This window comes from Pezoporus flaviventris, unplaced genomic scaffold, assembly GCF_033815535.1.
Source record: "Pezoporus flaviventris isolate CSIRO_AGI_PZ_B2104156 unplaced genomic scaffold, CSIRO_AGI_Pfla_v1 ptg000136l, whole genome shotgun sequence".
NCBI classification, from domain to species: Eukaryota; Metazoa; Chordata; class Aves; order Psittaciformes; family Psittacidae; genus Pezoporus; species Pezoporus flaviventris.
In genome coordinates this window covers 75,480-98,240 of record NW_026892684.1, presented here as the reverse complement: position 1 = coordinate 98,240, position 22,761 = coordinate 75,480, and the positions used below count along the sequence as shown (strand labels likewise).

At 42.9% G+C, this 22,761-nt stretch overlaps 1 protein-coding gene across 3 annotated transcripts in view; it reads right to left on the bottom strand.

Annotated features, from left to right (window-relative positions):
- Positions 1-20,690, bottom strand: part of LOC133282715 (core-binding factor subunit beta-like) — a 57,321-nt gene extending 36,631 nt beyond the window's left edge. Inside the window, exons 1-3 of one of the 3 annotated variants that reach the window (XM_061478913.1) lie at positions 20,505-20,690; positions 20,232-20,318; positions 15,289-15,369 (exon numbers count right to left, since the gene is read on the bottom strand). In XM_061478913.1, coding sequence (XP_061334897.1) covers positions 15,289-15,369; positions 20,232-20,318; positions 20,505-20,582 — 246 coding nt within the window. In that variant the 5' untranslated portion in view covers positions 20,583-20,690. Of the gene's footprint in view, positions 1-15,288; positions 15,406-20,231; positions 20,319-20,504 lie in introns of all 3 variants that reach the window. The other 2 variants (XM_061478911.1, XM_061478912.1) reach the window with 2 other exon arrangements.
- Positions 20,691-22,761: the final 2,071 nt, after the last annotated feature.

The following is a 22,761-nucleotide window of genomic DNA, read 5'->3' as shown; positions in this document are numbered from 1 at the left end:
AACCGCTTGGCTTGTTTAATTGCAGCACATGTTTCACACTCATGAATAACCTGGGCAATAGTGTCCATTGTTAAGTCCACCCCTCGGTCACGGGCCCATCTATATGTTGCATCTCTGCCCCAATGGCCTGAAGGGTCATGGGCCCACCGGGCCAAAAATAATTCACCTTTATGTCGCCAATCTAAGTCCATCTGAGCCACTTCAATCTTAGCCGCTTTATCCACTTGTTGGTTGTTCTGGTGTTCCTCAGTGGCCCGACTCTTGGGTACATGGGCATCTACATGACGTACCTTCACCACCAGGTTCTGCACCCGGGCAGCAATATCTTTCCACAGTGCAGCAGCCCAGATGGGTTTACCTCTGCGTTGCCAGTTGCTCTGCTTCCATTGCTTCAACCACCCCCACAGGGCATTTGCCACCATCCATGAGTCAGTATAGAGATAAAGTACTGGCCACTTTTCTCGTTCAGCAATGTCCAGGGCCAGCTGGATGGCTTTCACCTCGGCAAATTGACTCGATTCACCCTCTCCTTCAGCAGTTTCTGCAACTTGTCGTCCAGGACTCCATACAGCTGCCTTCCATCTCCGATGCTTTCCCACAATACGGCAAGACCCATCAGTAAACAAGGCATACTGCTTTTCACTTTCTGACAGTTTATTCTATGGTGGGGCCTCTTGAGCACGCATCACCTCCTCCTCTGGTGACATTCCGAAATCTTTGCCCTCTGGCCAGTCCATGATGACTTCTAGAATGCCTGGACGACTGGGATTTCCTATTCGAGTTCATTGTGTAATTAGTGCAGCCCATTTACTCCATGTAGCATCAGTTGCATGATGTGTAGAGGAGACCCTGCCTTTGAACATCCAGCCCAGCACGGGCAGCCGGGGTGCCAGGAGGAGCTGTGCTTCAGTGCCAATCACTTCCGAAGCAGCTCGAACCCCTTCATAGGCTGCCAGTATCTCTTTCGCAGTTGGGGTATAGCTGGCCTCAGATCCTTTATATCCCCGACTCCAAAAGCCGAGGGGTCGACCTCGAGTCTCCCCTGGAGCTTTCTGCCAGAGGCACCAGGTAGGACCGTTCTCCCCAGCTGCAGTGTACAGCACATTTTTTACATCTGGCACGGTCCGGACTGGTCCAAGGGCTACTGCATGAACTATCTCGCCTTTAATTTGCTCAAAGGCTTGTTGCTGCTCAGGGCCCCATTTAAAATCATTCTTCTTCCGGGTCACATGATAGAGAGAGGGCTTACAATCAAACTGTAATTTGGGATGTGCATTCTCCAGAACCCCACAGCACCCAAGAAAGCTTGCGTTTCTTTCTTATTAGTTGGTGGAGACATTGCTGTTATCTTGTTGATCACATCTGTGGGGATCTGGCGACGTCCATCTTGCCATTTTATTCCCAAAAATTGAATCTCCTGTGCAGGTCCCTTGGCCACACTCTGTTTTATGGCAAAACCAGCTCTCAGCAGGATTTGGATTATTTTCCTCCCTTTCTCAAAGACTTCTTCCGCTGTATCGCCCCACACAATAATGTCATCAATGTATTGCAGGTGTTCTGGAGCTTGCCCCTGTTCCAGTGCAGTCTGGATCAGTCCATGGCAAATGGTAGGGCTGTGTTTCCACCCCTGGGGCAGTCGGTTCCAAGTGAACTGGACACCCCTCCAAGTAAAAGCAAACTGTGGCCTGCACTCTGCTGCCAAAAGAATGGAGAAAAAATGCATTGGCAATATCAATCGTGGCATACCACTTGGCTGCCTTTGACTCTAGTTCATACTGAAGTTCTAGCATGTCCGGTACGGCAGCACTCAATGGTGGTGTGACTTCATTCAGGCCACGATAGTCTACTGTTAGTCTCCATTCTCCATTAGACTTTCGCACTGGCCATATGGGGCTATTGAAGGGTGAGCGGGTCCTGCTGATCACCCCCTGACTCTCCAGTCTATGGATCAGCTGATGGATGGGAATCAGGGAGTCTCGGTTGGTGCGATATTGCTGCCGGTGCACTGTTGTGGTCGCAATTGGCACTTGTTGTTCTTCAACTTTCAGCAACCCCACAGCAGAGGGATCTTCTGAGAGACCAGGCAAGGTGGACAGCTGCTCAATTTCCTCAGTCTCCAAAGCAGCAATACCAAAAGCCCACCGGTACCCTTTTGGGTCTTTGAAGTACCCTCTCTTGAGGTAGTCTATGCCGAGGATGCATGGAGCCTCTGGACCAGTCACAATAGGGTGCTTTTGCCACGCCCTCCAAGTCAGGCTGATTTCAGCCTCCAGCACAGTCAACTCTTGGGATCCTCCTGTTACTCCAGAAATATAGATGGGTTCCACCCCTTGACAGCTTGATGGCATCAGGGTACACTGTGCACCGGTATCTACTAGAGCCTTATACTTCTGTGGGACTGATGTGCCAGGCCATCTGATCCACACAGTCCAGTAAATCCGATTGTCCCCTACCTCCACCTGGCTGGAGGCAGGGCCCCTCTAATGGTCGTCACAGCATTGGACACTTAAGTCGTGTTGAAAGGGATTATTCTTCATTATCACAGGAGCTGGAGTAAAATCAGCTCTTCCACTCCATCTGGGAAACTGCTCACCAGAGACTGAAGCCGTAGCTCTCATGGGATGATCAGTCTTGGCCCTTGCTCCCCTCTTCAGTTCACTCACCCGTTCCTCCAAAGCTGAAGTAGGTTTTCCATCCCACTTTGTCATGTCTTCTCCGTGATCCAGCAGGTAAAACCATAGGGTACCCCGTGGCGTATACCTTCTGTATCTCCTCTCTCGAACAATAGGACGTCTTTTGTTAATAGCTGAGACATGTGTTGGTACACGTGAGGAGCTGGATAAATCAGATAGATCATCCCTCAATTGTTTGAGGCCCTGGGACAGTTTTTTCACAGCTGAGATGATGGAAGGGGTGAGATTGTCTTCGAACTCTCGGAGTTTATGAACCATTTCATCCACTGTTAGTGGTACTATGTCATTCCAGGTCACTGTTGCCAATGAATGGGCATATGATGACGGTGCATTCCGTGTAAGTTTTCGCCACATGGGTCGTGTACATTCAACTTCATCTGGATCTATGGGTGTATCCCCGTTATTCGGCTTGATGTGATAGAGCATCTCTACGATGGCCGATTCCCTCAGAGACTGGATACCTTTGTCTATAGTAGTCCACTTGGCCGAACGACTCATAACATCGTCCTTGTACGGAAACCTTTCTTTCACAGCTGCCAAGAGCCTCCTCCAAAGGCTGAGGGACTTTTTCTCTCTTGCAATTGCTTTGTCAATTCCCCCTTCTCTAGCAAGTGATCCCAGCTGCTTGGCTTCTGTACCTTCTAGTTCGTGACCATCGGCCCCATTGGCCCAGCATCGGAGTAACCAGGTGATGATGTGCTCCCCTGGTTGACGGGTAAAATCTTTTCGCATATTCCGCAGCTCGGTTGAGGTCCGAGGTCGAGAAGTTACCTCTTCTTCTTCTTCGTCATGTGATGATGACTCCTGATCAGATTCTGGACCGGGTGGTGAATTCATTGGTTCTTCATCTCGCTTCACCCTTTTTGCCTCCTTTTTGCTTGTTCTCTTGCGTACAGGGGCAACCGATATTGGTACGAATTGGTCCTCTGGTTTGGCTGCAGTGATTATCACTGTGGTTTGAGTAGCGACTGTACTTGTTGCTGGGGGTGGTGTAGCTACCGTGCTTGGAGCTGGGGTAACCGCGCTGTCTGTTGCAGTCAAACTTTGAGCAGCTGCTGTACTTGCCACTGGGGTAGCTGCTCTGTTCATTGAGGCCAAAGTTTGAGTAGCGACTGTACTTGTTGCTGGGGGTGGTGCAGCTGCTGTGCTTGGAGCTGGGGTAACTGCGCTGTCTGTTGCAGTTGAAGTTTGAGCAGCTGCTGTACTTGCTGCTGGGGTAGCTGCGCTGTTCATTGCAGCCAAAGTTTGAGTAGCGACTGTTGCTTTGCCCTCAGATCCGCCGACATTCTTTTCCTTTTGAAGGTGCTGGATAGTGTTGAACAAGGCCCTGTAAGCATAGGCCAAGCCCCAGCACGTTGCCATGATTTGTCCATCTCTGGTATGGCCAGAATGACCACACACCTCATTTAAGTGTTTTACTAATTCTTCTGGATTTTGCAGTTGTTCAGTAGTGAAATTCCAAAGTACTGGAGGGGCCCACTGACCTAGATACTTGCCCATACTATCCCACACACCCTGCCACTCATGGCTGTCCAGCCTCACGGAAAAATCTCTCGGTCCTCCTGCATCGTCGTTTGACCCCAGACAAGACCCAAACCTGACTCTGCTTAACTCTTGAAATCAGTCGTGGGCAAAACACACTCTGTATGCGTGCTAGCGTGGTGATTCCCATCACCATCAGCAAACAAGTCTCAACAGCATTAAAATGCTATTCAAAAAATTCAAAACTCTCAAATGTAAATGGTCTGGGGGGACGACTGGGAGCGTAAAAGAATGTCTCCTTCACAGGTTGAGCACCTGAGAAGGAGGAAAAAGATGTGTAATTGCTAAGCACCTCCATCATATACCTCCCAAAGTATAAAGGTGGTGACCACACTGGGAACATAAGCCAGATCAGTTTCATGATCAATGATTCTATTGTATTACAAGTCATTACCATAAAGTACAATGGGACAAAAACCTTAGCCCAAGCCCCACACTTGAAAAACACTAATACAGCAAATACCGGATGGACGTAAGATACGATATACTGAAACTGTGAGATCAAGAGGAACAACCTTGATAGCCAATAAATCAGCATTGTGACGAGTGACTACCAATCCAGTCAGATCTGTTCTTATCTCAACCCCTCGTGCCCCACGTTGGGCCCCAAAAAGAACTGTCGTGGTTTAAACCCAGTCAGGTAACTTGTTCACTCACTCCCAGTGAGTGGTGCCGAGCTGACAACAATCGAGGTCCATGTCCCACCCCCCACCGGGGTTCTCCCCCACTCCTGGAGGAACGGGGAGGAGGATCGAAAGAGTGCAACTCCCACGGGTTGAGACAAGAACAGTCCAGCAACCAATGTACACAAATCACCACCGCTACTATCAACTACAACAATGATAAGGGAAAATAACAAGGGAAGAGAATACGATACCACCGGCAGGGAAGACGAGTTCCACCTGGAAGCCCCTGTCCTTCCGGGTAACTCCCAGTCACCCCCCACCCCGGCCATGACATGCTGTGGTATGGAATACCTCCCTGGCTAGCCCGAGTCAGGCGCCCCATCTCTGCTTCCTCCCGGCTTCCCCTCCTCCCTGGCAGAGCATGAGCCTCACAAAGTCCTTGGTCAGGGTAAACATCACTTAGCAACAACTGAAAACATCAACTTCACCAACACTGTTCTCAGGCTGGAAGTCAAAACACAGCACTGCACCAGCTAGCACAAAGGAAAAAAAAAAAAAACAAACATGACTGCTACTGCTGAACCCAGGACACACTTTCAGATACATGCTTAACACCAAGTTCTCCAAACAGCAAAATTCGTGGGGAAGGAACACAGAGACCACACACACACAAAAAAAAAAAAAAAAACAAACACACACCAAAAACACATAAAACACTTCAAACTGCTTCTCTGAATGCTTTGTCTGTAAAGCACCATTATGTATATTTCATTAACAGTCTCATACCATCTGAAGTGATAAGAAACAACAGCTTTCTAGTTTGCTATAACTAAACTCCTGATTGTTTCTGCACCGTAAACTCACCATTCTAGCAGGTTGTACAAGTACATTGCAGGGTACTGTACTTCAGTTCCCCTAGCTGGCATCTGGACATAAGATGATTGCCCACTGCCCTCTACTCAAGTGAAAATGCTTGCCCTCAATATATTAGAAGAGAGAGAAGCATGCAAGTTTATTAAAGAAACCCAAAAATGCTTTTTAGTAGCATGAAAAAAACACACACTGAAGTTTTACTTTCTCTACATGTCTTCTTGGCTTAGTTTTCCTATTCTTAAGCATTCTTTAGGCTTATATTAGTTTTCCAAAAATAAAAAGTCCAATATTGCCTCTGCTGAAGAATCCCCCTCCCTTAAAAAAAAAAATAAAATAAAAATTGGCCAAAAAGAGGCCAAACAATTCTCATCACGTCTAACCTGTTCTGTCAAACAATGCTGACTACTCCTCAACTCCCATCAGGGGATATTTCATCAGGACATAAAAGGCCCCATCAAGTGTTCCAGAGCTGCTTTCTTCCCTAGATTTTGGGCCTGTAAGTATTTGAAACGTGACAGACAGCACTTTGTCCTCAGTCACCATATTTTAGTTGAAAATTTAATGTTTAATGACCCTTACTGTATGTCCTGGGTTCAGCAGTAGCAGTCATTTTTCTCCTTCTTGGTAGCTGGTGTAGTGCTGTGTTTTGACTTTCAGCCTGGGAACAGAGCTGATAACACTGATGTATTGGTCTGGCCAAGGACTTTGTGAGCCTTATGTTCTGCCAGGGAGGAGGGGAAGCTGGGAGGAAGCAGAGACAGGACACCTGACCCAAACTGACCAAAGAGGTATTCCATACCACAGCACATCATGCCCAGGATGTAACAGTTATCCGGAAGGGCTAGTAGACTGCGGGGTTGGAGGAGGTATCGGTCAGAGCTTGGTCGGGCTGGGGGGGCAAGTTATCAGTCAGCTGGTGCTGAGGTGTTGTATTCTCTTCCCTTGTTATTTCCTTTATCATTATTATTATTGGTGGTAGCAGTAGTGATTTGTGTTATACCTTAGTTACTAAACTGTTCTTATCTCAACCTGTGGGAGTTGCATTCTTTTTGATTCTCCTCTCCATCCCTCCGGGAGTAGGGGGAGGGAAAAAAGGGGGGAAGTGAGTGAACGAGCTGTCTGGCTGGGTTTAAACCACGACACTGTAAGAAATTATGCCAGGTTTAAGAACTTATGTCACCTTCCACTGATTTTATGTTCAGTGTTTTATCTGTTTATCTCAGCATAAATAAGTTGCATACTCAGAAGTCCCACAACACAGCTGCTCCCTGCAACTCTCTAGGCAAAGTATATTACATACATAAAGGAAGAAGTTCTGCACAGTCTCCTCAAGCAGCTACAATGTGGATCTCATATACAAGTCTAGATATTACTGTAACAAATTATACAGGCTTTCTGCTTTGACAGAACATCTGCAGCATCAGCTATTGCCAAAAAAATTATCCTTTCATTAGCACTCATCTTCTTAGATTAGCAGTCATGTGCAAGAGTTATCCCCTCCCCCCATATTATTGTCACAGTACATATTTCACCAGGCTAACTTGTTAAACATCAAATATGCAATTATGCAAGCACATTAGCTCATTTTGTTACTTGTTTTGGACAATAAAACTTGAAGAAGCATTTCAGTAACTTCCAGAAAAGTTAGTTTCTTGTAGCAAATGTTTCAGAATCTTTTTTTTTTAAATAAAGCATTAAGTGATTTATATGAAGAAACAGGCATCCTCAACAGTGATGCTCTTTTCTCATTCATTTATAAGAACAGCAGAGAAGCATAACATTAACAACTTTGCTTATTAAGTGGAGATCAATAATCAAACAAGAGGATTCAACAATCCAAATGTCAAGATAACTTCCAGTATCTATGCTGCAGAGATATCAAGTTCTGCTTTCATCCACACAGCACTGTCTTTAAATAAAGAAGGCTCCCAAATGCAATATTTCACTCACTAACTCTGGCTTTATTCATCTTCTGGGTGTCGGTATGAGCAAGTTTGAAGTCTTGCCTATGCATCTCCAATGAATGCATTTTAAAAAGTTCAAGGTAATATATTAAAATATGACTGAATAACTGCTGTACAACATGTAATTAAAACTAATCAAAAGCAGGTTTAGTGATGGCAGACATTAAGTTCTTCAGAAAGGGTTGACAGGCACCACAAACAGCATAGCCATGCTTCAAAATACACTGTTTCATAATAGCATTGTCACTGCACACACTGTAATGCATGAACAAGGCTGCATGCAGCAACAAAAGTATGTGGAGAATAGGAGGAGTGAGAGGATTACAGGGGAAAAAACTGGACATTTATCACAAGATGCCTGGTGTGACTCATACTCTGATGACAGAAGGCAATCTATGATAAACCACATTTCAGTAACAACTACCCAAATCTCAGCCAATGGCTGCTTGCCAGCACAGGACAACACACACCTAAGAACTTATGAGCTCTGAAGATTTCTCTTTCCAAAATCCAAGTTCCTAACTCTAAAGAGTTTATAAACCAGATGCATGTTCCAGTTTTGATGGAGTGGAAAAGATACACTGTGACTACCCTGCTTCAGAGGGAGTTTCAGTTAAATAGCTCTCTTCTGTGCAACAGCAGATCATAATAACTAACACCTCAGTGTTGAGGTAAAACAGTTTCTCTCCTCTAAAACAGGAACATAAAGAAATGAAGTATCTGAAAAACAAGAAACTGACCAGCCTCTGTTAAATAAAACAACTCTTAAGCACAAACAATAAAAATCAAGAATTACAAGCATTTATAGAAAAGTAATATCTTGCCCAAACCATATCGACAATCCTGGATGAAAACGGATCAAGGTGACCACCCAGGAGAGTGTATTCACATTAACCATGCCTTTCCAGGACTCCCATCACAAAACTCCAAGAAAAAAAATTAAGCTGTTTAGCCAGGCTGGGTACAAGCTGAATAGAATCAGAACAGTAAGGGCTGGAAAGGACCTTAAGATCATCTAGTTCCAACACCCCTGCCATGGACAGGGGCACTTCACACTAGATCATGTCACCCAAGACTCTGTCCAACCTGACCTTGAACACTGACAGAGATGGAGCATTCACAACTTCCCTGGGCAACCCATTCCAGTGCCTCACCACCCTCACAGTAAAGAGCTTCTTACTTATGTCTAACCTGAACTTCCCCTGTTTAAGTTTGAACCCATTACCCCTTGTCCTATCACTACAGTCCTTAATAAAGGAAACCTCTCCAGCATCCTTATAGCCCCCCTTCAGATCCTGGATGGCTGCTCCACACATCCTGGATGGCTGTGAGGTCTCCACACAGCTCCAGGCTGAACAGCTCCAACTTTCTCAGCCTGTCTTTATATAGGAGGTGCTCCAGCCCTCCTATCGTCCTCATGGCCCTCCTCTGGACTTGCTCCAACATCTCCATGTCCTTCTTATGTTGAAGACACCAGAACTGTACACAGTACTCCAAGTGAAATCTCACAAGAGCAGAGGGGCAGCAGTAAACCCATTCAATCTGCTGCCAGGATAACTGCACACCAACTTTCCTGTTTAAAACTCACAAAAAAAAAAACACAACCAAACAGAAAACAACCAAACAAACAAAAAAACACACAAAAAACTGGGAAAGACAAAAATGAATGACAGGGATATGGTAACACTACTACTTGGTTCAAAGCAAGCAAAAGCACCTCAAAGGCCAAAGCACACAATTCAGCAGCTGATGTGCCTTCACTGACCAACAGCTGCTTTTCACAAAATCTCTCACCTACCACAATGTTTTGGGGTTGCGGGATCATTAATTAGACCTGAATAGGAGGATGAACAGTTGTTCACCAAGCTCCAAGGACAGTCATTGGTCAGATCTTCCCTGCTCCACATTCCCAAAGCAAGCTGAAATTATGCCAAAGGAGAAATTCTGCAACATTCTGCTAGCTCAAATGGAGAGAAGAGGGGGTGAACATGATAAAAATCTGATCCCAAAATATTGTCTTGACCCACCAGTGCATTAAGGGACTAGCTAAAAATCAGTCAAGGACTGTGCAGAGCTACACAACAAACCTCAGCTCAACTTCAGATCTGGAAGTAACAGGATTGTTCCATAAGGGAGAGTGTTTATGAGCAGGACAGCTCCTGGGGAAACAAAGTGTCCTTACCAGATACCCTACCATGTCCATGTTAAGAGACAATCCACAAACAATGCCAGGACACACCTTAAAGGGTGACATTTGCTAGTTTGTTTTTTTAAGTTGCATCCCATATGCCTCCACCACATACAAACAGCTCCATGAACTTTTACATTAGGCAATGCCCACCTCTTCAGGGTTGTAGCACAAACTCCTGAAGTGCTTTAAAGAGAGACCTTCATAATAATTTGAAGGAGCATTAAATTTCTACAAATAAAATTAAGACTTCATAACTGCCAAGACCACATGAATCTCATGGCTATCATTTGCCCTATGTTGTGGCATACCACAGTATGGCTTTAACATACTTTTTTCTTTTTCCCTAAATCCCTAACATGAGACATCCTTTCCCCCTGACCTGGAAAACAGTTGAACTCAAATCCTATTGGTCCAGAGACTCAGTGGATGGCAGGGAACACATACAAGTAACTGCTAACTGTGAGAACATTTCAGACAGTGACAACGCAAAAACATAAAATATTGGTGGGACTGAAAACACAGGAACTTAAGCAATCTGGCTCTTTCACACTACAGCAAGGGCAAAACAAGAGCTGAAGCTGTAAATCAGTTTCCCCAGACACCCTTACCCATTTTTTTTAAATTAATCATACATAAAAAAAAAAAGGAAGTTGCTACTCCAACTTTATATGACTTAAAGTTTCATCTAACATTGGTGGGTACCAAGAAAATTAAAGAAAAAACTTCTGATTTGATACAGTTTAGCACTGATACTTAAGTATTTCTCATAAATTGATTCCCATTTCCCAAACAAATTCCACTGGGTACACTGTGATCTTATGTTTGACTGGAAACAGAATTTGCACAGAAAATGGAACAGCCAAAACACCAACCAATAATCTATGAAATCTTATTGAAGTCAGAAAAGAAGTTGGTTTAGGGACAAACCCTATCAAACCTCTAGTGATAGAAGAGGCCACAAATGGTAAAATTGGTGCTGTTGGCTTCCATTTAAATATAATTTTTGGTCAAATATATCATCTTCCTCCCCCCCCCCCCCATTACATTCTGTAACTGCTGTAACATCTGCAGCACAGATATTTTCAGTTTAATTCATCCAATCACTTCACATCAACTTATAGCCAAATATAATTTCCTAGTTACAAAAAAAAAAAAAAACTGAATGAGTAGAAACTCAGCATCTTCAGGAAGAAAGCTGAAGTGTGGTAATCTTTGGTTATGGCTAGAACAAAGTTAATGGTCTAGTGAGTATAAATCCTGCCTATATCAGACACAGCATACCAGGCACTACAAATAAACTGTGATCATCTCTGATGTGCTTCCCTCCAGAGTTGTGGAAATTACAGCATATTATACCAAAATGAGCTTGTATTGAAGAGCTTGTATGTATGAGCAGCTGCACCAAGCAGCAGACAGGAAGTTAAGCTGCATTAAAAGCAAGGTGGAAAATAGTGTTATAAAGGGGAGGGGAAATAAAACAATCCTCACACATTTCATCAGCCTAGTGACTGGTATTTAAACAATAAAAGAAAAAAAAATAAAATCTGAGACCCAATATACTTTCTAGTAAGAAAAATGAGCTGTATGAACATACTGAGCAACAATCAAAAACTGGGAACATGCTATCTGCCGTGGTTTAAACCCAGCCAGGTAACTTGTTCACTCACTCCCCCTCTTCTTTCCCTCCCCCTACTCCCAGAGGGACAGAGAGGAGAATCGAAAAGAATGCAACTCCCACGGGTTGAGATAAGACCAGTTTAGTAACTAAGGTATAACACAAATCACTACTGCTACCACCAATAATAATAATGATAAAGGAAATAACAAGGGAAGAGAATACGACATCTCACCACCAGCCAACCGATAACTCGTTCCCCCCAGCCCGACCAAGCTCTGACAGATACCTCCTCCAACCCTGCAGTCTCCCAGCCCTTCCGGATAACTCCCAGTTAACATCCTGGGCATGACGTGCTGTGGTATGGAATACCTCTTTGGTCCGTTTGGGTCAGGTGTCCTGTCTCTGCTTCCTCCTGGCTTCCCCTCCTCCCTGGCAGAGCATGAGGCTCACAAAGTCCTTGGCCAAACCAAAACATTGCTATCAGCTCTGTTCCCGAGCCGAAAGTCAAAACACTGCACTGCACCAGCTACCAAGGAGAAAAATGACTGCTACTGCTGAACCCAGGACACTATCTTACTGTAAAAAGTACACAAAATGAATCATGTAAAGATATTTGATCACAGTTCTTACCAAAAGAAGGGGACTTTCAATAAAATCAGATTCTGAGAAGCACTGAAGGCCAAACACACAGTTCTGCCTGAAGTTTGTTTATATGGTATCAATATAAACTGAAGTCAAGGACTTCATTAAGCACAATAAAAACCAGTCTAAGTAATTAACAATACCAGAGAACCAAGGTGAAAATAAAGCTCTCGATTTCATTCCAGAGTTCAGTTATGTGATTTTTTCATTAGACTACTACTGCCTGCCTCTGGATTTCTTAACAGTATCTTAAAACAACAGCAAGAAAAAAACAAACAAAAAAACAAAAAAACAACAAAAAAACAACAAAATACAACACAAACACACACAAAACAACACCCAAGCAAACAAACAAAAAAAAAAAACTCCACAAACTAGGAAGCCTTGGCATGGTTTGGATATCCAAAAACAGTACATACACTGAATTTGATGTACCCTCCACACCCCCCACAATCACAATGAAGTACATTGTTCTATCATTTCTACAAATATAGGGACCCATCTTTAGTTCTACTTTTGCTATGACATACCTGAGAAAGTGCGCAAACACACAATTAGATTTGCCACAGGTCAAAGACAGCACAGAACATTAAAACTATCTTGGAAAAAAAAATGTTAAGCTTGAGTTTAAAGCAAGTTGAAACATTAAGTGAGCACTTAGCTATCCAATTCTTGAATTAAGACAGTGTACCCACTAGAGGCCTACCTACCCACCGTGAACATCAGTTGCATCAAATTAAAAGGCAAATTAAGCATACAAAACCCCCCTCAGTTAGGAAATACCAGAAAGAGAAACCTCAAGCCTGTAAAAAAGTATTCACAGAATGCCAACTTTCACATGGATTTACAAGGGTGTTATTCAATCACTTAAGAAGCAATTCTAGCAGATTGGTGGCTTTATCAATCTTTGTACAAAACTGCTTAGTCACAATAGCGACATACTTCAACTCTGGATATAATATTCTGGGCCATCATTTGTTCATCCAAACCCCAAAGCAGAATTCCAGAACAAAAATATTCTCGTGTTGGGAAGTTTACCTACATTCTAGATCTCACACTAATGCCTAAAAATAATAATAGACTGACAGCTCCCCCAAGACTTTTTTTACTCATATAATTAAAAACATGCATTGCTGCCTTAAATCTGGTGATGAACAAGCACATCATGCATTGCATCGAGAATCAAAGCTCTCAAAACAATGTTTCACAGATCTACAAAAATCACATGATGTTGAGACTGCTGGAGCCTAGGAAATTCTTAAAGCCAAACAACCAAAAATCTACAGAGGACAGTCTCAGGACAACTTACATGAAACACTTTCTGTTGATACAAGGAACATGCTCTCATCTTACTTGCTCCTCTTCTGAAGCACTAGGAGTGGCTTACTCCCAGAGAAGTTTAATTCTGTGCAGAGCAAGCCCCCATTCACATGTGATTGACACTAGTAAAGTTTAATTACAACCGTGAATTTGCAATTTGTTCATACTGGAGCATAATGCTACTCCCATTTATTAGTTTGTCCACCTCCAGCCTCATCCAGATGAATTCTTCTAAACATTTTAACAAAACAGTCTAGAATTTACTGTAAACACATAAAACAAGGAGTGGCATTCATTAGTGAGGCTCATGCTCTATTTTAATACACAGCATATCTACCATGATTACATAATTAAGACAACACAAGAAAATGGATTAATTAGTTCAGTACTTTAAGAATTCATTCAGAGAAAAAAAAAGTTAAAAAAAATCATTGGAGTAAATAAATTTAGTTTTGAACTGGCAAGGAGAGAGACTTCAGTCTTCTTACACATTACAAGAAAAATTCCTCATTCAATTGTGAGCCAGAATCAATATTTTCTCAGTCAGAGCCAAATTCAATTCAGTTTCCTTAGCAAAGCAGTCAATACTCAGCATAGCCAAATTCACTCCTCCTCCCCAGTTTGTCAAACTTCTGCAAGCCTCACAGGACTAAATGGAAAACTTTCTTCCAAAAGAGCTCATTAACTTGAATCCCAAATGCCAGAACTGCACTCAGGATTTTTTTTTTTTTTCCAATCAACTTTACCCACTATAGGAAATATTTATTTTCCACCTAGCAGCATTTAAAAGACCCAATATGCCATTAAACCCAAATATGGTTCAATTATTTCCTCCAGCCCAGTAGGTTTGGTAGCAGTAGCTGTTACTTGTTACAAGAAGGAGTAAAAATTTGAGATAAAAGCAAGCATTTTGTGGTCTACTAAAAATGTTTTAAAGTAGAAAAAATTATACAGAAGTTAGCCTGAAACAGAAAGGCTGTGGGGGCTTAAGTGGTGGTCCAAACATACTGAGGTCTTCAGAAAGTCTCCTACTGAATTCAGTGACCTTTGGATCAGTCCCAAAGCACCTACAGCAGCACAGATAAAAGACAGCATCCACTTTTTAAATACATGTTTTTCCTGTAGAAGGGGGGGAAGCAGGTGCTATTTCAGCAACTTTATTCTGATGAGACTAAGCAAGGCTTCTGGCTTTAAATCTAGTACAGCTTCACAGTAACCATCACTGTCATGAGGGAATTATAGCTTTCAATATCAATCTATGGGACAGGCACCTCAGGAAGAAAAAAAATAATAATTCAGAAAACAATTCCAAAAGTAATGCTGCTTCTGTGTTATCTCTCACAAGGAAACTGAGAAAGAAAAAGTTTCACTCCATTAAGCAGCATGGTGAATGCTTGCTGTATCAACTGGCAACTTAAAACCCAAGGAAGTAACCTATTCAAAGCACAAATTTTCATTAGTCTACCACAATACACTGACAAAAGTCTAATTTTTGAACCATTTTTGAAGCACCTACTCAATACCAAATTTAAGTTGTTCCCCAAAATTTTGTCGCAGCATGACAACAGAGATAATGTTCCATTCTTCAAAATAATAAAAAGCCACCGGGACTGCCCACGTGTTTCCCTCCAGAAATATTAACGCGCTCTAAAACAAAGTGATACCAGGCTTTATCAGACCAGTTTCCATCTGTACTCATGGGACTACCTACATGTATGAGCTGAAATTAATATTTCACATCTTGATACATGTGGTCCATATTAATAAAATCATAAGCAGAACGTGAAAGTATATTTCATCACACCAATTTCCTTCTTACCTTGCCTCCTTCTCTTTCAAAGTCGACATATTCCCGAGTCGGTGTCTGTCTCTGCTCCCCCTGCCAACTGGCAGGGAAAAACTGGAGAGACAGATTGGTTCCCGTGGCCACAAAAGCCTTTTAGAAAAATCAATACAAACAGAATCAGGGAGCAAAACATTACATAAATTATGCAGGCAATCATTAATTTTTACATGAGTTCATGTCTGAAGCCAGGCAGCATAGAGAATACTTAAAGTCAAAAACAGGCACTCATCATTTTTCTTAAATATAAAGTTAAACATCCAATTCCATTTTGACATTTGCCATTGGCTGCTTTGGGCATAAAACAAAACATAGAATCAATACTTCTTTCAAATCAGTTTTGCTGACATTAGAATCCGTCCTTTCAGTTCTGTCTGGATACCCTGCACCTACTTACAGTTCCTACAACATTAAACATTGCCCATGCTTTTCAAAGAGCTTGAATATCTCTAGAAGTATTGCTGAAGGAAAATTAACTCCTGAGACCTGTTACATGGGACAATTCTTTTTCAAAGGACTGTTTGCTTTCACAACCTACCTTGTACCTAGGTAAACACTTAATTGGAATGTAAGTATTCCTATTTTGTCACGTAATATACAGCTCAATTAAACTTAAAAGGATGAAGCCCTCTTGCCATATTAGGAAACCAGTGAAATCCAAATCAGCAGATGCTGTGTCAATGACAATAGGCAACTGTAGGAATTCTCAGCTGCAGCCCTTTGTAAAAAATCATTAAAGGATTTATTAAAGGATCATGACTTAACCATATCAGAAGCATAAGCTGCTTTCAAGTAAATAATTTACTATGGTATCAAATAAAAGTAAGATTTGGTTCTCTTTATAAACTCTGTATTTATTTGTAATCCTAACTCCAAGCCATGCAGCATATGTAAAATTCTAGACATTATTTCAATTAAAAAATATTTCTGCAAGAAGTCAGGTTCACAGTATTTATGCCCTTCACTGGCACACTCAAGTGTCCTGTAAGCATGTGAATACTCAAGCATGCTCCCAGAATAACTCTACTCAAAATCCCAGGGTTAAACATAATTTGTTGCAATCAAGTAACTGCACTGATTACCAGTATCACTTTAAGTAGTCATTAATCCTGAATACAGTTTTCCTTAAAAGCCATACAAATACTGTTCTTATAGTTAGAATCGCCTGACAAGCAGATTCTTTTCAAGCAACCCAGAATTCAGTAATTTTTTGGTGTAACTATACTGCTACCTATGACACAATAGCTCGACACATTAAGATAGATCTAGTCACATACTGCAATGCTGTCACAACATTAATACCTCCCATTTTTAAAATAGAAGTTCTTTGTCTTGACTTTTTGCCCCTCCACCAAGGGGAGCAATTTACTCTGCAACTGAGCTCCCTTCCAGACTATCCTTATCCCTTTGGACCACTCTGGTTTCTTCAGGCTCCAAGGGTACTATACTTGCCTTCTGGGAAACAAAAAAAAAGACTGAAGTGCCCATGCCTCCCTGCTTCCACCTGTAAACTTGTGCTATGAAAAAAAAAATGGGAAAAATATCAGAAAAAAGCAGCACAAATTCCCACATCCTCATCAAGTTACGCAGGCAATTTTTAAATCACAGGCTATCTAAAAAGCTATGTAGATATTTATTCTCTGGATTTTTGAAGTCTGTTCCCTCTCTTTGAGCAGATAAAACCATCCAATTAAATGTGCTTCTTAAATCAAAACTGTGAAATACAAGCTCACTCCTCTAATCAAGATAACAGTTTTATTGAGGGACGTCAATAAAGCAAAAGCAACAGCACTGGGCACGTGACCATAGCTAGAGGTGCACTGATTAACATTTGTTACAGGTTTATATACTTTCACTATTGCATTAGGCATATACATATTCATAATTCCCACATATAGGTGGGGAAAATTATATCTAGCTCCCAGAACTTATTATCATAAGTCTCCTCCTCTTGGTGTCTGCTCATTGCTCACCAGTGACTGTGGGAGTCTTGAGGATGAAGTAAGCAGTCTTCCTCACAGTGTACTTTTCACCTTTGGCACAGCTGGATGCCCCAGTAATCACAAAGCTAGCTGAAACCAGCCATATCTGTAATTTTTCTGATAGTTGGCTAAGTTTTAGAGCAGTGTGACCATTGTGCAAAATTTATTGCAAGTAAAACAGGACGGGCAGACAAGGAGTATCCAAAGATAACAGAAGTTCAGAGAAGTCTCTAACTGATAAGTAGAAGGATGGTGTGAAATAATTCACTCATGTTTAGTGGGGCCACCAAATCCTGTTATCTCACCACAAACTTACAACACAAACATTGTTCTTTACCTTCGACCTAAGTTAAGCTAAAAGTACTTTAACCCTATGCTTTCCAGGCACTAGCTTTCCTCATATCAAGTCATCCCCCGCCCCCTTTTACCTTTACAAATTATTTTGCTATGCGACTCTATTTTGCTCAGGAGTTCTAGCCATTTTCAACTCATTCTCTAATCTTGTGTCCTTAGCAAGCTTTGTTTCTGTTACTGGGAACTCATACAGTTATATCCACACAGCAACACCTACGATTTGTGAAAGCCAATACATTTACATGTTTATCACAAAACCAAACCTGAGAAGTCTTGCTAGTAACCATACAATTTTCCTCTAATAACAAGCAAATTAAAAAAAAAAATTAAGAAAAATCACACCACAAGTTTTGGGCTTAAACTTGAAAGTCTGAAAAATCATGTTTTGATTCCTTTTTTTGGGGGGGGGGGGGGGGAAATGGTTTTTTGTTAGCTTTTGCTTTTTTTTTTTACTGAGTCTTTTAAATAAAGCTCAATCTGAAATACTATCCCACATATGCCTCACATTTTACAAAAAGCTCATCAGGTAGTACAAGGGTGATCTAACCCACTTAGATACATTTTACGTTGCATGCAAGTGTAATTGTATACTAGTACCTTCCACAAAAGAAGGTAGTTCGAAGTCTCCCAAAATAAACTGGACACCTAAAGTTATTTTCAGGTTACCAAAGCAATACCAGTAAGCTCAAAAACTTTCGGTAAAACTTTTCAGTAACACTGGTAATTATTTTCTTTATTCCATCAAAAGTTATTTGACAGAAGTAACCAACAACCTACTGCCAGTTCTACATTAAATCCCTAAGCTATTCGCTGCATTTTTTTGCTGCTTGAAAATATGTAAGGTCATTTGCAAAGGCTCCCTTTGAAAATAAAAAATGTTTTTCCAGACATCAAGGACTTATTCAAGACTGAATAAAAGTAAAATAGCTAGCTCTTTTTAACATCAGTCATTACACACACATTCCTAAATAAACCCAACTACTTGTGCCCTGTTCACAAACCAAAACCAGATGTTTCAGATCAAATAGTTTAGACACTGTTTCATAATTAAGTACACAAGACAAGCATCACTGGTTGCTTCCCAAGAGATGAAGCTCTGGCTAAGAAAGCAGCAAGTACAGAGGTGAAACTACACTGATTTCCCTTTTATATAACTGTAGGCTGCATTAGAAAGCTAGGTTATAGCCTACGTGTCCATTTATTTTATTTTTTAGTAGACTCGGGTATACCATGCACTTTTACCTGCTCAAGAACTTGAAGTGTTAGCAAATTATGTTTTCCTTGCCTATCCATTGTTTCCCTGGTGAATGTTTAATAAATAAATAAATGAAAATTAAACAGACTGACTACAGGCTACAGGGACCTTTTCACTAAATATCACAGGTTCTAAGACCACAGGATAAGATTCAGCTAAAAATCAAGTCATTCAATAAAAGATAAGCATGTACTTAAATGCATATCCTTTTACTCACAAATGCAAATAAACAAGATCAGCTGCAGTAACTAGTATTCAGTTATATTTGCTGGGATGTGCATGCATAAGAATAGTTCCATCGTACATTGATTAGCAGTACCTATACCATGTGAAATTAAAAAAATAATCATAAACCAAACTTGGTGAAAGTAGGGATTATTTTCTATGGAAAAGGAATTTTTACCTCTTTTACCTTTCATTATATTCTATAAATGAGAAATTACTTAACTTTATTAACAGCAAAGAGTTAAGACTTTAACAACAATAAGATACTGATCCTGCAGAAGCAACATATAGCAGAAATCAACCGAGGAAATAACTAGTCAATTCTTGACTACTCTGGGCCATACTTCATCTCACTTCCGAATTAAGAAGCGGCAAGTATCCTGCAACTAATCTTAATGAATGATAAAACAAGGGCTGAAGTGGTGAGTTCCAAAACCTAATTTTAAAAGTATTTGATTTGTTTAAGGTCCCTTCCAACCCAAATGATTCCATGATTTAATTCGCAAGCACATCACACAGCTCGGTCAAGACCTTTTAGCTAGCATCTCCTGAACAATTTTACACGCTTCTGAAAGCTAGTTTGAGATGGGGGGGGGGGAGGTTGGAAGACTGAGTCGAATATTGAAATAAGCAAGTTATGACTAACACGTGCACAGGGCAGGCAGCACAGCCAGTTCATATTCGCGTGTGGCCCCGAGATGTTCCTCACCTACCCATCACTTCCCTTCAAACTCCCAACGATATTTTCACTGCTGGCGAAGGCAGAGCGACATGTTTCAGCGAGGAAAGCGCTATTCTGAAGAGGGGAAGAAATGCTGCCTTTTAACGAAAACCTCCTCTCCCTCGCCCTTTGAAAGGCGGCAGAATTTTTCTTTTCCTCAAGCAAAACTTTTCAGCGCGGACACTGACCACCGCTCCCTCCCGCCACACCCTGCACGTCAGCTCAGACACTTCGAAAGGCTTCCCCCTCCAAGACTTCCTGTAACTTCTAATTTAAAAACCCATCCACGGAGTGAAGCGCCCCAGAGGAGCTGCCGGACCCCGGGACAGCCGCTTCCTACTCGCGGCTACCAGGGACGCGAAAGAAGCTCAGCGCCACTTACAATCTCAGAACGACCATCACGACAGGCGTTCTGGAAGCGGACCTGCCTCTCCTCGTGCGGCCGGTCCCTGAAGCCAGTGTATTTAACCTGCGAAGAACAGAACACGCAATCAGGAAGGGCCAATCGCGGCGATAAGGGCGCAGCGGAGTGCACAGACTGCAGCTCTCCACGCCACCGGGCTCGGCTCTCCACCGAGAAGAAATGCTTCCCCGGCCCCTCCGCGGAAACTTTCGAGAATAGAAAGGAAGAAAAAAGGGCTCGTCACCACCTCACCTCACACTCTCGGCTCAGCTTCCTGAAAAACTCCTCATTCTCGAATTTGCTCCGCTGGTCAGGGACAACCCGAGGCATAGTGAAGAGCCTACCGTCAGCTGCCTATTGACTCGCTCCAACACTAGCTTCGACCTTTGTTAACCCGCCCATCAGCCTCCTCCTCCTGCCACCACCCCCCAACTTCCTCTCCCACTAGTAAACTCCGTCCCAACAGCCAAACCACTCACAACTCAGAGCACCGTACCGCGCATGCGCCACCGAGCACCGCCCTCTGAGAAGAGACATGGAGTGAAGCTGTGCTAATCTCCATCCCCTCCCCCGGACGTGTGGGTGTGGTGAATCACCCCGCGGGGCTGAGGGGAGCGGGGGGTCGCTACACTCCGTCCCCCTTTCGTAGAATCATAGAATAGTTAGGGTTGGAAAGGACCTTAAGATCATATAGTTCCAACCCCCCTGCCACACCTCACACTAAACCATACCACCCAAGGCTTCATCCAAACTGGCCTTGAACGCTGCCAGGGGTGGAGCATTCAAAACTTCCCTGGGCAACACATTCTAGTGCCTCATGACCCTTACAGTAAAGAACTTCCTCCTTATATCCAATCTAAACTTCCCCTGTTTAAGTTTTAACCTGTTACCCCTTGTCCTATTGCTACAGTCCCTAGCGAAGAGTCCCTCCCCAGCATCCTTATAGGCGCCTCCTTCTGATACTGGAAAGCTGCTATGAGGTCTCCACACAGCCTTCTCTTCTCCAGGCTGAACAGCCCCAACTTTCTCAGCCTGTCATCTTCATATGGGAGGTTCTCCAGTCCCCTGATCATCCTTGTGGCCCTCCTCTGGACTTGTTCCAACAGTTCCATGTCCTTTTTATGTTGAGGACACCAGAACTGTACATAATACTCCAAGTGAGGTCTCAGAGTAGAGGGGCAGGATCACCTCCTTCAACCTGCTGGTCACACTCCTTTTGATGCAGCCCAGGATATGGTTGGCTTTCTGGGTTGCAAGCGCACACTGCCAGTTCATGTTCATTTTCTCATCAACCAACACCCTCAAGTCCTTCTCTGCAGGGCTGCTCTGAATCTCTTCTCTGACCAACCTGTAGCTGTGCCTGGGATTGCCCTGACCCAGGTGTAGGACCTTGCACTTGTCATGGTTAAACTTCATAAGGATGGCATCAGCCCACCTTACAAGCATGTTGAGGTCCCTCTGGGTGGCATTCCTTCCCTCCAGCATATCAACCGAACCACACAGCTTGGTGTCATCATCAAACTTGCTGAGGGCGCACTCAATCCCACTGTCCATGTCAGCGACAAAGATGTTAAACAAGACTGGCCCCAACACCGATCCCTGAGGGCCACCACTGGTTACTGGTCTCCAGCTGGACATTGAGCCATATACCACAACTCTTTGTGTGTGGCTATCCAGCCAATTATTTATTCACCGGGTGGTCCAACCATCAAATTGATGTCTCTCCAGTTTAGAGACAAGGATGTCATGTGGACAGTGTCAAACACTTTGCACAATTCCAGGTCAACTGCTCTACCCCTGTCCATCAATTCCGTAGCCCCATCATAGAAGGCCACCAGATTGGTGAGGCAGGATTTCCCCTTAGTGGAGCCATGATGGCTGTCACCAAGCACCTTGTTTTTCATGTGCCTTAGCAGGCCTACCAGGAGAATCTGCTCCAAGATTTTGCCAGGCACAGAGGTGAGACTGACTGGTCTGTAATTCCAGCTCCTGTAATTGCCAGCTCCTTCATCAGGTCCCGTGGGCTTGTGCATGTTGAGGTTCTTAAGATGGTCTCAAACCAGATCCTCTCCTACAGTGGGCCCAAGGTCTTCATTCTCACAGTCCCTGCATCTGCCTTCCAAGACTTGGGTGGTGCAGTCAGAGCCTTTTCCAGTGAAGACTGAGGCAAAGAAGTCATTCAGAACCTCAGCCTTCTCCAAATCCAGGGTAGCCAGTTCTCCTGATAGCTTCTCGAGAGGGCCCACATTGTCCCTAGTCTGTCTTTTATTTGCTACATACCTATAGAATCCCTTCCTGTTATCCTTAACTTCCCTAGCCAAGTTTAATTCTAACTGGGCCTTAGCTTTCCTGACCTGCTCCCTAGCTTCCCAGACAACATCCCTGTATTCTTCGCAGGCCGCCTGTCCTTGCTTCCACCTTTTATAAGCTTTTTTTTTTCCTCTCTAAGTTTCCTCAGCAGCTCCTTATCTATCCATGGAGGTCTCCTGGCCCTCCTGCAACATTTCCT